Below are 15,209 nucleotides of genomic sequence, written 5' to 3'. Positions count from 1 at the left end.
CATATATAAAATCAATATATATTAATTGCCAAATCAGAGTAATAATTCATGAAGTAATAATATGACTAGGACTAGTGATAATATTTTATTGGTTTATTTTACTTTCAAAGAAAGTTATGCTTTTAATACGACTTGCAGAAACTTGTGTTAAATGTTTGATGCTGTGAGAAATATCACAATAAAAAACAATCACATTTATTATTTAAAACATTACATTAAATATTTCTCATTTATCATAAACTCATTCACCAGAATCAGATAATCCCAACTTCTAGAAGACGTGTTTGTTCAATTTAATTTACCATGTGATCAATTTTGTATGAAGTCAAGTAAAGTTGTATAATCGGAATAAGAAAGGAAAGAATTCTGTTCTTCAATTGTAATTGAAGTCATTTAATATGGAACTAAATTGTTCATAACATTGTTCAACATGTGACAACAGTGAAACTGATAAATATAAAAAGCAATAGAAAAAACATATGATATCTCTGATGAATATTCACAAAATTCACTTGTACAAAACACAAATATGATATTAAATGCTATACAACATTTTCATTGATTGAAGAATACAATTTAAATATTCATTAGAGTTGATAACTGAGTAACAAAAATTTGTTTTATAAAAACTAAATTAAGCTTGATGAAAATGAAGACGTCAGTACTATATTTTATAGTGTTAAAATTTCGCATCCTTTATCTGTTATTAGTACAGTATGTTCCTCTTGTGCAGTTCTTGAATTGTCCTCTGTGATTGCAGTCCAGCCGTCATCTAAAATTTCTATAAATCCAGATGATCCGAGTGATAATACTGGCTCTATAGTAAACGTCATACCTGGTTCCATTGTGCCAGGATATGAATTACCTAAAACGTAGAGATAAGAATAAGTGAGGGAAAAAACTAATAATATAATTACTTCATTGCCAGATCCTTATTTAATATAATATATAAAAGTATGCAAAAATAAGCAGTTCAATCATATTGATAAAAGAAGATTTCTGGATAAAATGTACTTTATCATTTATTTATTGAACAAGTAAAAATAAATGCTTACGACAGTGGAATATGTCTGGAGCACCATGGAAATATTGGCCTATCCCATGTCCCAAAAATGCTGGGCAAACCGTTAGTTCATGAGATTTAGCAAAGTTTTCTACTACTTGACCGATTTGACTAAATTTGACACCAGGTTGACAAATACTTATTGCCTATAAAAACATTTGTTTATAAATCATATATATTTAAAGATTATATACAGGTGATACGCATATATAATTATTTTCTCACCTCCTTTAAACATTCTTTGGTGCTTGATACTAAATATCTCCCCGCTTCATCCACATTGCCAACTAAAAATGTTTCAGAACAATCACCATGATAACCATTCAGGAACACCTATACTGAACAATATAGATTTCTAATGATTCAAATAAAGTTATGCGTTGATCCGATTGATGCATTACAATATATATTATTACTTACTGTAACATCAACATTTATAATGTCACCATCTTCCAAAGGCCGGTCATCTGGAATTCCATGACAAGCAACATTATTTACCGAAGTACAAATGGATTTAGGATAATCCATATATAATAATGGAGATGGATAAGCCCCATTTGATAAGCATATATCATGTGCTATAGAATCTAGAAAATCAGTTGTTCGCCCAATCTAATAACATAAACAATCAGATAAAATTAAAACGTTTAAATTACAACCAGTCATAGATTAATTTTGGATAATTTACTTTTATATTTTCTCCTATAACATTCAGAATCATTCTTGCAAGTTTACAAGATTCTTTCATCGATGCAATTTGATCAGTGGGTCTTAATTTCTGGCTGCTGAGGTCCTGGTATATGTTTTTGTTGAATTACATATTGAGGTCTGTTTATATAACTTGGCACATGTCTTAATTCGCTGACATTTCCAGGCCTAACGTGTTTAAATGATCCATTATCTTTTCTAAGAACATAAAATAATTAAGGCTTTGGGACCTAAATTTTATAAGCAGATTCATATATTTTGGGCATTTGAAGTAATTTACTTTTATTTACAAAAATAGCGGTTGATTATTCTAAGACCATTTATTATTAGAAAATTTATTAATAGAACATGTCACATTCTCAAATATAATTTAGAAAAAAGTGTGGGAAATTTGTATGGATATACATAAACCAGATTAAATATTTCTGCACATGTGAAATATGCATACATTTACCTAGTTTTTGCTTTATTAATAACACGACTAAAGAAACTTCCAACTGAGTAATTTTGCGTTCTGAGAATAAAACTACATGATGGTTTCAATATATGTAACTGGTAAAAGTATATTATTAGAAGCAAACAGCATTTTACAAATAATTTAAATCAGAATATAAAATAAAATCAAATTTATACAAAAATAATAACCATTTTTCAGACATTTGACATTGGCTGTCAAAACAAACTACATTGTGCAAATCTAAAGAAAAGTTGTGTTCTCATTTCAAAATTTTAGCGCCGCTGTTAACAAAAATTATAAGTAGTGGCCACTCTCTTTTATCTATGGATTCTTGACATAGAGACGTTGGCGTTCGTCGCCTGTTCGTTATATTCAAAAGGTTTCTGCTGCTCTTTAAGCCAGTATAGTGTTAAATGTTTTTTAATGGTAGAAAACAAATATTTTGGAGCGCAGTGTACTATATGGGGTGATACATATCCGACCAGAGTTATATCCGGGCGGGTACATATCCGGCCGGAGTTATATCCGGGCGGAATTGCCCAGTCGCCCGGATATAACTCCGGGCAGTGTCGTCAGTGTGGATTTGTCATATCCGACTTCCCCAAACTGGTACTAAATCTGTTACTGCGTTTTTTGCTTTGAGAAGGAAGCTGTCGCTTTCTCGTCTCACAGGCAGTTTTATGACCTTTTAGGTATACGGTTTTTTTCCAGAAAATACAAAAATATTACTTCAAAGATACAGAACAATGAAAATTGTGTTCAAGTGTGTATAGTTCCAATGTATAATTTATTGAATAGTAAGGGGTCTTATTTTTAACAACGACAATGCTTGGCCGTGAATAACGGCAATCAGGAATATACATACCGAAAAATACACGAAACAAAATACATTTAATCTGGTTTTTCCATGGCCTGAAATAACAGTACTTTAAAGTGCACAATATATCAGTGACGTTAATAGTATTTAAGCAGCAAAAAATATATAGTATTAAATTTTTACTTTTACAAAATTATATAATTGTGTAGAAGTAATAATATGCTAATCAAACTACCTGATATAATTCGCGAATGAAAATAGCAGAAGAAAAATTAGAAAGCAGAAGTATTATTATTTGGTGAAAATATTTTATGATAAATGTGTTGCTTTTATTACAAATACAAAACATTGTTTATACAAAACAATTATTTTACAAAGTTATTAAAGTTTACAAGTTTACTACATTATTTTTATATAAAACTAGCAAACCCGATCGGTCACGAGTCACGAACTCCGTTTCGCCACCAGATGGTTTCGAGAAAGATGAAGAAATTTTTTGTTTGTTTTATATTTGAAAAGGAAAAATTTGATCAGGAAGGAAAACCCGACTTATTTTTATATATATAGAAGATAATGTATTTGCAATTATATAAAACAATTATTGATTATTTTTATTTCTCGAATTTTTAATTACGGTGCGTAAAGTTCCAGCAATTTGCATTAGGGCACGATGCCACGCACCACTAATTTTCTTAGCTATAAACCTTGCGGAGCCCGAGACCTTTCCAACGAATGCAAAATTGTCGAAAGCGGTTCGTGCGTTCTGGAGTTATTTCGTCAGGAAGGAAAACCCGACTTATTTTTATATATATAGAAGATAATCCACAAAATCAATTATTTTCTCGTCAAAAGAAAATTTTTAAATTGAATTTGATTTCCAAGTTTTGCGTTTTTACTTTGGTCAACACTTAAAATTACGAGTCATGTCCGACCGGAGTTATATCCGGGCTTTTAGTTTTTATGATTACTATGATGTAATTTTATAATTCTGATCTATGAAAGTAGTTGTAATATAAACATTAAATTAATGTTTCGAATAATGGGCAGCGCTCTTAGGACATACAAGGGCATAATTGTGCACTATAATTCATATAATTAATTATATATATTGCAGATTCATATAAATGATATAGAAAACTGCAGAAGTAGCATAACTGTTGAAAACTTTGTCTTAACTTATAGGCTATGATATTACGCATTGATTTTGAATATAGATATCTATAATTACTTAGCTCGTTGAAAACAAACCTAATATACGTGTAGAAATCCGGTCTAATATAGTTATTATTTATTTTCACATAGTCACGGCATGATAAACAATTATTAAATAGGAAATGGAAAATGAAGAATTGTCATTGTCTGCACACTCCTTTTGTTATAATTGTATTTTAAACAAGTTTATGGACACTATGTATTTATGCGACATAATGTACAAATACCAGATTTTGTTAGCAATATTTGTACTTTTGGGCAGTGTGAGTTGTTGGGTAAGTAATAATTAGTAAAGTATCAAAATATGTATTAGAGTTGAGTTTATCATATCCGAAGACGGATCGGTTAAGATTTGATTCCACTTCCAGTTATATCTACTTAACAACTCCACAACTCCGACAACTTTGAAACATATTACTTGACACAAATGTGTTCTCTAGTGTATTATTAGCATATCTAAGGGTACTATTTAAAAAATGTTTAATTATAGTTTGCCTTGCCATTATATTTTTTTTCAGTTAAAAATATTCAGTTCTACGTTTTTTTTTCTATTTATAATCTGGTAATTTACTTTTATTTTTTCAATTTATATTTATTTTTCAGACAAACTACAGGCTCAACTTCCTTTCGGCAAAGCCAATATTTGCTGATGAAAACTTCACCAAATTCAATGATTTTTCGGTAAAAAAACTGAACCGCACCTATTCAATTTTGATAATTAATGGTACTGTTATTAAATCTATTGAATCAGTATATGTAAGTATACTACTCATATAGATATGACATAAAAATAAAAATAATATAAAAAGCAATTGTTCGGAACGTAAGTTTCATATGTGAGCTTAACATTTGCTGAAAAAACGACAAAAAATATGAAGTCAGGAAAATAAATTAAAACTAACATTAATTAAAATAAAAAATAAGGTAGTGACGAAAATGAAAAAAGTTTTATTTCATTGAGTAAAAAAGTATATTTTCAGTTCTCCTGAAACGCTGTTATAGTCGATATTTAATTTTATTAAAAATATCTTTGAATGTAATAGGATTATTGAACTCTTTCACAGGTGTATGGTCAGTTTTACCAATTAGTCAGCAATAGATTCAAGGAATCATTTCCCAAGTTCGGTACAGATTTATGCAGATTTGTTAACACATTGGCACCATCAAATGAGCCAGGTTTTGCTTCTCAAGTTTTCGAGAAACTCAAAAAACCGATTCTGGACATAGTGTATGGACCTGGTCAGAAGTTTCCGAAACAATGTCCGGTAGTTCCGGTACATTAATTTTTTTATTCGGCATAATAATCTATTATTGTAAATATTTTAATTTATGAAACCGCACTTGAGGTGCTCAGTGTATAAAATGTTGTTTCAGGATACTTACTACGGATATTTGCATGTGGATGAAGACATGCTTCCCTCATTTTTTCTTCCAACAGGAAAATGGAAAATATATTTTGAATTTTTCAGAAATGATAAGATATTGATCAAGTTAAATTTTGTGTTTGAAATTGTACATTATATATCCGAAAAACAGAAAAATCGTGGATAAATGTGAAACATTTTAAAGAGGTTTTCAAGAATTTAATTGGAGATTGCATATCAAGGACAATAAAAAGCAATTACAAATAAAGTACAAAAAATTATATTGGTGTTTTGGGGAAAAGTTTAAGATTTCTCTCATTAAGATTAATTTTATATTGTTCAAAGCTCATATCTCAAATTTTGCTTGTATGTCGAAGCAACTAATCGCTCCTTTGGCGGCTCGTATTTCGAAACACTCGTAAGTCGGGGTACCGCTTTATTATATACGTGTATATATATATATATATATATATATATATATATATATATATATATATATACTAGCAAACCCGACGAACTCCGTTTCGCCACCAGATGGTTTCGTGAGAAAGATGAAGAAATTTTTTGTTTGTCTTATATTTGAAAAGGAAAAATTTGATTTTATTACACAACAGTAATGAATTTATTTCGATTACAAAAATGAAGTGTTTTTTAGTTGAATTTCTTTAAGTAAATGAAAGTGAATTCGCAAATTATCCGTTTCATTGAAGTGCTCTTTGGTAAACCACATTTTTTGTTTTTTGGTGTGACGTTAACAAAAACAAAGCGGATGGTTTTCCAACTCGTGAACAGGCAACTGCCCATGTGAAAAACAATGATTTTTTAAATAATCTATTTGAAATTTATTCCGCAAACACTAAGCGACTTAAGTCAGTAAATAACAATTGTTATTGCGAACGCGAGGCGAACTGGAAATTGCAATCGTTTGAAGTCAAACGGAAAACCAGTCGGAATCATTGGTATATCACCAAATCGCCAGCACTTTTTGATTGAATGGTGAAATTCAGTGCGTGTGGATCATTATCCTTTGCGGCAAGAATTGCTCGTTGACTTAACCAAGCATAATTCTGATAATCTCACTAATGTCTTACTCGAATTTTTAATTACGGTGCGTGAAGTTCCAGCAATTTGCATTAGGGCACGATGCATGCACCACTAATTTTCTTAGCTATAAACCTTGCGGAGCCAGAGACCTTTCCAACGAATGGAAAATTGTCGAAATCGGTTTGTGCGTTTTGGAGTTATATCGTCAGGAAGGAAAACCCGACTTATTTTTATATATATGTAGATATATATATTGTCAGCAAGGCCTTGTCAAGGCTAGTTTATGACTCTAAATTTATCTGATTTCAATTTTGTCATTTAATTCCACAGTTTTCATGTTCCATTAATTTTTTTACATATAAATATTACAATATCCCATTAAGACAGTCATTTTTTTTATTTAGGTTTATATTTAAGTTTATATTAGTAAATAAAACTAAAAAATAATTCCTGAAGTATTATTATTATTATAGTAAAGTATAAAAAATGACACGTGAATAATGTTCAAAATTTCAACACATCGCATATCTTCTTAAAAAATAATACAATAAGCATACCGATATAAAACATACACAGGCAAATACTTTATTCCTTGTAAGTACAAATGTGTAGTGATCATTCATCCATTTTTGAATCATCCATATCACCATAACGATCCATATCGATTACATCTTCAAATCCTTCTAAACTCAAATCATTATCAGGTGTACTATCCGAACTGTCCAGCATTGCCAATAACTCATGCATAGATGTAACAAATACATTGAATTCTTTTTTCCGTTCATCAAGCCTTTCTTGAAAGGTTTTATATTTTTTATTCAATGTATCGATTTCTGAATAGAGCTTGTCTAGTTGTTCTTGAGTAGCTCTAAAAAAAAGAAAATTAATATATTTAGTCTTTGAGAATTTTAAATTAATATATTCAACATTATATAGTATTATTTTATTACTCACTGTCTATCTGGATGTTCTGCAATGATTCGAGCCAGGGAATCGTATTGCATTCTATTACTTCTAATAGTTTTGGCAACCCTTAGTTCTTCTTTACTACTTTCTATGTGTGATCGAGCATCAATAACACCCTTTTCTATAGCAGCTGACATAGTTTCATATTGACGCAATTCTAAAGCAGTCATTTCAGCTGATAATTGTGACTTTGTCACAGCATATTCACACTGTGTGAGTAGTGCCAGCATTTTGTCATGCGTAGCATAACTAGAAAGGATAATAATAAAATAAGATTAACAATCAAACTAAAAAGGTCAAGTTCATAAATTTTTTTTCCTGTTTCTAGATCTAGATAAATAGATAAATGATACCTTTCTTCCATGTCCTCTGTAGAGTTACACCATTTCAGCATTGTCTTAAACAATATATTCAGTCTTCTGTCATCGCCAGTTCCATCACCATCTACTAACAACCGCCTTCTTATAACTTCTTCGTCTGACATGATTTATGGCTCTAAAAGATTTTCAACAAATCTAAAACTGTAAATATTTATATAAAAGATTAATGATTAGCAATAATCCTTAGATAATTTTATCTTTAGTAGATCTTTTACATTAAGATCAAACATTATCCACTAAGAATTCTATTGAATTTACATTAATTATCCAGATCAATTATACTATAGCCAAGAATGACTAAATAATTTGTATATGTATAAATAATTATTTAAAGAATATATGCATAATTTATTGTATAAATAATTATTAATATTGTGACAAGATTGATTTAAGGTACCAAGTAATAATAATTCAAATTCCAACCTTATTCACAAAGCTAAAAACTATTGTTGGCCAGTTTCATTTTTTCCCACAAGCAACAGTGACAAATATTGTGAATAAATCGAGCATTCGTTTTATTTATCAAAGCCATTCATTTTTATATTTATTTTATGTTTTGCAAAGATCAAGAACAGAAAGATATAACCATTTTGTCAACTGTCAACTGTCAACTGTCAAATGTCAACTCCTCAAATGTCAAATCGTAATGCTAACTTCACTCCACTTCGTCTTCGTATAATTTTGAATTTCGGAACAAATGTCAAAAAGTACTTTATTAAAAAAAAACTTGTTAAACAATTAAAGTTCATGCTTATTATACATAATATTTTACATTAAGCATGAGTCAAGGTGTTTTAATTTTTTATAGTTTTATTTCCAATTTGTTGGTATATATTGTTTAATTAATTTTATTTTTCAGAAAGTAAAGATATAAGCTTACTAACTATTATACTCGACACAAATCCGTCCCAAGGCATATTTAAAAAATGTCCGCAGATGTGGACACAATGTGTAGAATCTACAATTGCATTTGGAAATGCACATCTTATGCAAAAGGCTCAGAACAAATTAGCCGTGTTAGCTTGCCATTCAACATCAACGTAAGAATAATAAAAATCTCTTTATATGTTTCAAACCTCTACTTGAATTGCTCTTTTTCTCCTTATATTTTGGCCAAGCACCTGCATACTAATATTTATTTACTGTTTAGTTTCTTGTAGAATTTTAAGAGTTTAGAACAATTTTAGGGAATTTTTATTTCCAAATCCGAGAAATCAGCTAGATATCAGGCAAGTTGATGGTCAATATGAAGTTTTTACAATGGTTGAGAAAACTGTTAAGCAAAAGCTTGCTGAAATACTTCTGAATGAAAAAACAAGTAATCATTCTCAAGAATCCCTATTGGCTGGTGCTATGTCTATGGCTTTATGCTATATTGCTCGGGTAAACAAAAAATTTTAATAAATGTATACTTAATGTTATAAATTCGATATATTATGTGTATATAATTTGTATAGGTTCAAAGATCACTAGTCCCCGGCACTCGGATGAACTCAAGAATATTAATCATAACTGGAAGTAGTCATTACCTAGCATCTCAGTACATGACCTACATGAATGTATTTTTCACAGCCCATAAATTAAATGTTATATTAGATGTATGTTCATTAGACAGTACGACCACGTTAAGTTTGTTGCAGCAAGGTACTGACATTACAGGAGGCCAATATTTAACTTTACCACAAACTCATTATGAAGGACTTCTGCAGTATCTTTTGGTAAAGTATTATATTTATCAAATATTGAAATTTTTATATAACAATGTTGGGTTTATGTGTTGCAGTGGGTATTCTTACCTGAACAGCCTGTGAGATGTAAGTTAGTTCTACCTCCACCTGTTAAAATTGATTATCGTGCGGCATGCTTCTGTCATAGAGAGTTGATAGATATAGGTTTTGTGTGCTCCGTGTGTCTTTCAAGTATGTTGATTTTGATTTTGAATTGCATTCTTTATGAGTTTTTTTTAAATGAATTTTTTGCTTTTAGTTTTCTGCAAATTCAGTCCAATATGTACAACTTGCCAGTGAGTATATAAATACATTTTAAATATTGTCAATTAATTATATAAACTTTTGAGTATAAAAATTTGTTTATTGCAGAACCGTGTTCAAGATTCCCGCACCTATTGGAGGAAAACCTAAGAAAAAGAAGAAATAATTGAAGATAATGTATGATATGTGAGTAAAGGAATGTAAATTTTGTTATAAATGTTTAAAAAAATTGAATGTTATTGTTACTGAATAATTAATTAATATTTACACAAAAGTTAGCAACAATAGAATTTTCCATAATTTCTAAATGATATAGTTGTTCATATGAAAGATAATTAATGCTTTGATTTTATAATTTATTTTTCAAAATATATACTTTGGATCAAAATTTTACAGATACTCTGCAAAGTTTGATATTTTTTAACATTATATAACTTTTTTTTTAACACTGCACTCTTGCTATTGTGAAAAATATTTTAGCTGATTGAACTTTTATATATAATTTATTAAAATATTGCTGTAATATTTTCACTATATTAACATATGTTTTAAACATATAAATTATTAAAATCATACTACAAAGCTTCTATTTAATTGAATGTATAACAATTTACTAGACATGTTTTAAATAATTTTAAAATCTAAATTCATAGACAAAATATTACATCAATCAAAATAAAATATTGTTGACCTTCATTTAAATAAACTACATCACTTCATTATAGTAGACTTTGGATATTTTACAGCTTCTGGAAAAGAATCAACAACAGCAGTTGGTTTCAGTGGCAAAATTTTTAATTCGTCATCAGGCCTATATTCCCAGTTTTCACTAGTACAGCCTTCATGCCTATTTTGAGAGCTCCTTCAATGTCATCAGTAACGTCCTGCACATTTTATAAATCATTTTCAATATATAATTGTAAAATATTTATAATATAAGCTTACATCGCCAATCATTAACTGTTTCTTCACATGTAACATTGTGCCCGAGAACAGCAGATTTAAAAAATGAAGCATTTGGTTTTCCAACAACTTCAGCTTTAGTTTGTGCTGAGTATTCTAAACCTTTTACAAAACCCTGCTCCGATAGCTAACCCATCTTCTCTCATATAGTATTTCCCTGTATTAAGGGCTATAAGCTGTCCGCCATTTGTTAATATTCTGCATATATATTAGTCTATATGACTAACTATAAATATTATTTGTGAATTATATATATATATATATATATATATATATATCCATATATCTATTATTACCTAAATGCTGCATTTAATTTTTCATAGTGCAACTCTGATGGTGCTAAACCGATCACGACAGAATCAAATTCTTCTGAATTTTGATTTTCATTGCAGGTAAAATCTTCAAGAGCCTCTTCTGCAACAAGCATTAACGGTGTTAATTTTCTATCTGTTATTATATTATTAGCCGCAGTTAATGTTGTGAAGATTTCTTCCTTTTTTATAGGAAATCCCAGTTTTTGTAATCTGCCATGAAGAGCTTTGGAGCTTTCTTTGGTAGTATTTGTTACAAATCTTACTAGACATCCAGAACTTTGTAATCTAAACAGATAAGTAAGAACAGAATTCTATATATATATTTAATTGGTGATGAATAAATCCTGTTTTTGAAAATGTTAAGCTTACTCATTTAATGCATTAATACTGTTGGGAATTATGGAATTGCCTATATGCAAAGTTCCACTAAGGTCTATTAAAGCAGCTTTTATTTTCATATTCATATCCAAATCTTGATTACTAATTGTTTATTTTAATTAAGGTTATGTTACGAAATTTGACAATTAAGACTTCAAAGTACTTTAATAAAGAAAAACAACTCTTCCATTCGGATGCTGCAATATTATAAGAATATTGTGTATTGTTTTTTTTAATGAGTACCTGCATTAATATGTTTAGAAAATACGTCATAATTAGTTTTAGATTTGATGCATTAATTATGGAAATTATTAAAAAGTTGAGTATGTACTATATTAAAAAAGATAAAACTGGAGTAAACTGTTTTTGAGTGTTCAATTTTTTGTTTAACCTAAATTTAATTGAAAAAAAAACTTGGAAATCTGTATTTTAAAATACGCGCCAATCAAGGTGATTAGATTTAAAAAGGCACCGCAGTGGCGCTAGTTTTTTACATTTAACTAACTTCACTCTTCTTGCAACTGACGTACTGCTTCTACTTGTTTGTTTTCATTTTATAAAATTGAAATTAAAAATTTTATTATTTATATTTTAATGTAATTTTTCAATTATGTAAATATGTTTATTGATTATTGACTAGCAGCTAGTAATATTATATAAAATGTTATTTTTATCGCATCAACAGAATAATTTTTTACCAATATTTGTTATATGAGAATATTATTTTAACACAGAATATTTCAAAGATTTTAAAATGGGGATTAAAGAATTATGGACCATATTAGAGCCATTTAGTGAACGCAGGCCGCTATATCAATTAGAAGGAAAGACTGTTGCAATTGACTTATCAGGATGGATTTGTGACAGTCAAAATATAGTTGAATACTATGTTCAACCTCACATGTTCATACGGTAGTTTTACATAGCTCTGTATAATAGATAATGCTTTATTTAATTTACACTCAAAGATGTCAACTTATATCATCATGTCTTCTTCTACAGTAATTTTTTTTTCGAACATGTTGCTTGCTCATGATCGGTGCTGTGCCAGTATTTGTATTAGAAGGGAAAGCACCCTCAATGAAATCAAATACCATGAGCAAAAGAAATGAGATTCAATTCCGAGGTGCCAAGCCAAGAAATATAGAAACTAATAAAGAGAAAAGCCAGAAGAAGACTGGAAACAGGTCTAGGTTTAATGCAGTGCAAAAGCAATGTGAAAAACTACTTAACGCATTAGGTCTCAAATGCGTTTCTGGTCCTGGTGAAGCAGAAGCATTTTGTGCCTATTTAAATGAGTTGAAGGTAATAAATGCGTAGTTTAAATTCTTTAGGTATATACCATGTGTTTGAAACTATATTCAAAGGTTAAAATACATAAATAAATGCGTTTTTTTTTTATTTAGTTCATATTTTTAAAGATAATATATTATTCATTTATTTTTTTAGTACGTAGATGGAATAATTAGTCAAGACTCTGATTGTTTTGGCTACGGAGCAACACGTGTGTATAGAAATTTCTGTATATCTCAACAAAATACACAAGGTGGATCAGTTGATGTTTATGATTTGAAAAAAATTCAGGAAGTAAAAAGTAATATTTTAAATTTACTATATTGAACTCAATAGTTTTTTACCAATTGTCTGCAACTTTTATTTTTTGTTTACAGAAATTGGACGTAATCACATAATTTGCCTAGCACTGCTTTGCGGTTGTGATTACTGCCCTGAAGGAGTCGGAGGTGTTGGCAGAGATGCAGCATTGAAATTAATCGAAGTTTATGATGATGATAAAATATTGGACAGGTATTTATATGTTGCCAATTATTATCAAATGCACATACAACACTCTGTATCAAATTTTTTTAGGGGCTCTCCTAAAGTAAAGATTTTTCACAAAATAAAAAAAATGCAAGAAATTGAAAGAATGTTTTTATCATTTTCTATTTGTGAATTTTTCTGAAATTGCATTTTTTTAAAAACGGATTTAACGAATTTGATGAAACTTTACATACGTTGTTATTATAATTAATCAAAATTGTGACAAAAATTTAAAGTTTTAATTTTATCTCGCTATATTAGGGGCCCCGTATCATTGATACAGTTTATCCGGCAGTATCACTTATTGATCAATAAATAATCAATGCTATTCTTAAAGAACTTTTAAAAATTAAGAAATATTTCATACATCAAAATGGATTTGTACTTCTAGTAAACTCTTATGATATTTTTAATTCTGAAGCAAAAGTAATGACATTGGGCATTCTCAATAATAATGGACCAAAAATACCAGAGATTGTTTCAAATATAATGCTATAAATAGGTGAGAAAATCATTATCTCGACCCTTTGAAAAATTTATAATTTCATTCCAAATGGTTGCAAGTGGTAAATTCATCTAAACATAATTCATCTAAAATTTCATTGCTTACTAAAGAATAAATGGTATGAAAATGTTAATAAACTCTAAAATATTGCCAGGGGCATTAAATAAATAAAAAAATAAATACACCTAAGTCTGTTTTTACACGGAGATTGGTTCCAGAAGAAGCCGTGTAAAAAAAAAAAAATGTAAAAAAGACATTGATCTTATACAAAAATGGGTAATAATTCCCCTAAATTAGTGCTATTCACATTTGCTTTGACCAGTAAAAATTGTTTGTACCGCTAAAGGGAATTCACTTAATCTTTAAGCTAGTGTTCGCAAACTATCGATACTATCGATGGTTTCAGACTTTTTCTTTCATAAATACTTTTTGTGATATGAACATACTTTGCAAAAATTAAATTTGATGAAAAATTTAAGTACATAAAATTTCAAATCGTGCTAAATGGAATAAAATCATGTAAAAAAATTAAAATATTCAATTTTCAAACCGTGTTATATCAAAACCGTGTACAAAAAGACTGTAAAAACAGACTTAGGTCTATAAGTCAAGCATTACATGAAGTTGAAGGAAATAACTTTAGCATAAGCTTACTAAAAATTTCTTTCATTTTCATCTTGACAAATGGTCATATGATCATTATATTATGATGTATTTTTCTGTATTTTGTATCCGAAGAATCCATATTTAACTTTTTATGTTTGTGTAGTTGATACTACATGAACTATTTACAATTGTTAACTCAGCGCATATATTTCGCGAACGAAAAATCGATGCATTTGAAATAAAATATGTTCAGGTAACAATAAGTCCGCTTAATTAGATTTTGTTTATATATATTTCATTCAAACATATAACAACGTCTTCTAATCTAATAGGTTTTAACATTTGTCTACAAGGAACAACTAATGAAAATTCTAGTTTTTAATATTTATTCATAGACATTTTTGTTGACTGATTATTTTATCTACGAATGTTTAATTACGGTATGGGAAGTTCCAGCAATTTGCCTTAAGGCACTATGCTATGCGCCCCACAGATAGCTAATAGTATATAAAAATATTTATTTTTTGCATGTGAATATTAATTCATAGCCAAGCAGAAATGGTACTGGTATATGATAACCTTTCATCTATTCTGCAACTTTATTCAGAATGCATATATAT

The 15,209-nt window shown here is 29.1% G+C and overlaps 6 protein-coding genes across 6 annotated transcripts in view; 3 read left to right on the top strand and 3 right to left on the bottom strand.

The window, feature by feature from the left end:
- Nucleotides 1–671: 671 nt before the first annotated feature.
- On the bottom strand, nt 672–2,364 carry LOC113363580 (methionine aminopeptidase 1D, mitochondrial-like). The gene is made up of 6 exons (XM_026606073.1): nt 2,226–2,364; nt 1,752–1,969; nt 1,484–1,675; nt 1,289–1,396; nt 1,056–1,209; nt 672–865 (listed from the first exon to the last, which is right to left on the bottom strand). Exons 2-6 carry the CDS (start codon nt 1,809–1,811, stop codon nt 672–674), a joined length of 708 nt encoding a protein of 235 aa, XP_026461858.1. The 5' UTR covers nt 1,812–1,969; nt 2,226–2,364.
- Nucleotides 2,365–7,280: 4,916 nt separating this feature from the next.
- LOC113378021 (THO complex subunit 7 homolog) lies at nt 7,281–8,535 on the bottom strand. The gene is made up of 4 exons (XM_026618523.1): nt 8,435–8,535; nt 7,985–8,126; nt 7,620–7,880; nt 7,281–7,533 (listed from the first exon to the last, which is right to left on the bottom strand). The coding sequence occupies exons 2-4, from the start codon at nt 8,113–8,115 to the stop codon at nt 7,281–7,283; spliced, it is 645 nt and encodes a 214-aa protein (XP_026474308.1). The 5' UTR covers nt 8,116–8,126; nt 8,435–8,535.
- Nucleotides 8,536–8,790: 255 nt separating this feature from the next.
- LOC113378016 (general transcription factor IIH subunit 3-like) lies at nt 8,791–11,488 on the top strand. The gene is made up of 8 exons (XM_026618511.1): nt 8,791–8,800; nt 8,871–9,051; nt 9,199–9,394; nt 9,469–9,729; nt 9,795–9,930; nt 9,998–10,034; nt 10,111–10,188; nt 11,358–11,488. The coding sequence occupies exons 1-7, from the start codon at nt 8,791–8,793 to the stop codon at nt 10,166–10,168; spliced, it is 879 nt and encodes a 292-aa protein (XP_026474296.1). The 3' UTR covers nt 10,169–10,188; nt 11,358–11,488.
- Nucleotides 10,714–11,745, bottom strand: LOC113378007 (haloacid dehalogenase-like hydrolase domain-containing protein 2). Its single transcript, XM_026618498.1, is given in 7 exon segments — nt 10,714–10,820; nt 10,823–10,886; nt 10,948–10,962; nt 10,997–11,078; nt 11,080–11,163; nt 11,262–11,564; nt 11,649–11,745. Coding segments are annotated over 7 exon segments (750 nt in total). The 5' UTR covers nt 11,744–11,745.
- A 934-nt stretch (nt 11,746–12,679) lies between these two features.
- LOC113363578 (flap endonuclease GEN-like) lies at nt 12,680–13,950 on the top strand. Its single transcript, XM_026606070.1, has 4 exons — nt 12,680–12,962; nt 13,107–13,251; nt 13,328–13,463; nt 13,870–13,950. The coding sequence occupies exons 1-4, from the start codon at nt 12,690–12,692 to the stop codon at nt 13,880–13,882; spliced, it is 567 nt and encodes a 188-aa protein (XP_026461855.1). The 5' UTR covers nt 12,680–12,689; the 3' UTR covers nt 13,883–13,950.
- An 81-nt stretch (nt 13,951–14,031) lies between these two features.
- LOC113377998 overlaps nt 14,032–15,209 on the top strand; it is a 10,311-nt gene continuing 9,133 nt past the window's right edge. The window contains exon 1 of the mRNA XM_026618487.1: nt 14,032–14,044. Within this exon, the coding sequence (XP_026474272.1) occupies nt 14,032–14,044 (13 nt within the window). The remainder of the gene's footprint in view (nt 14,045–15,209) is intronic.

This window comes from Ctenocephalides felis, unplaced genomic scaffold (assembly GCF_003426905.1).
Source record: "Ctenocephalides felis isolate EL2017-DRISC unplaced genomic scaffold, ASM342690v1 CF-g0.4_SCAFFOLD_00845, whole genome shotgun sequence".
NCBI classification, from domain to species: domain Eukaryota; kingdom Metazoa; phylum Arthropoda; class Insecta; order Siphonaptera; family Pulicidae; genus Ctenocephalides; species Ctenocephalides felis.
The sequence above is the reverse complement of the archived record's forward strand: the minus strand, read 5'-3'. Positions and strand labels throughout refer to the sequence as shown.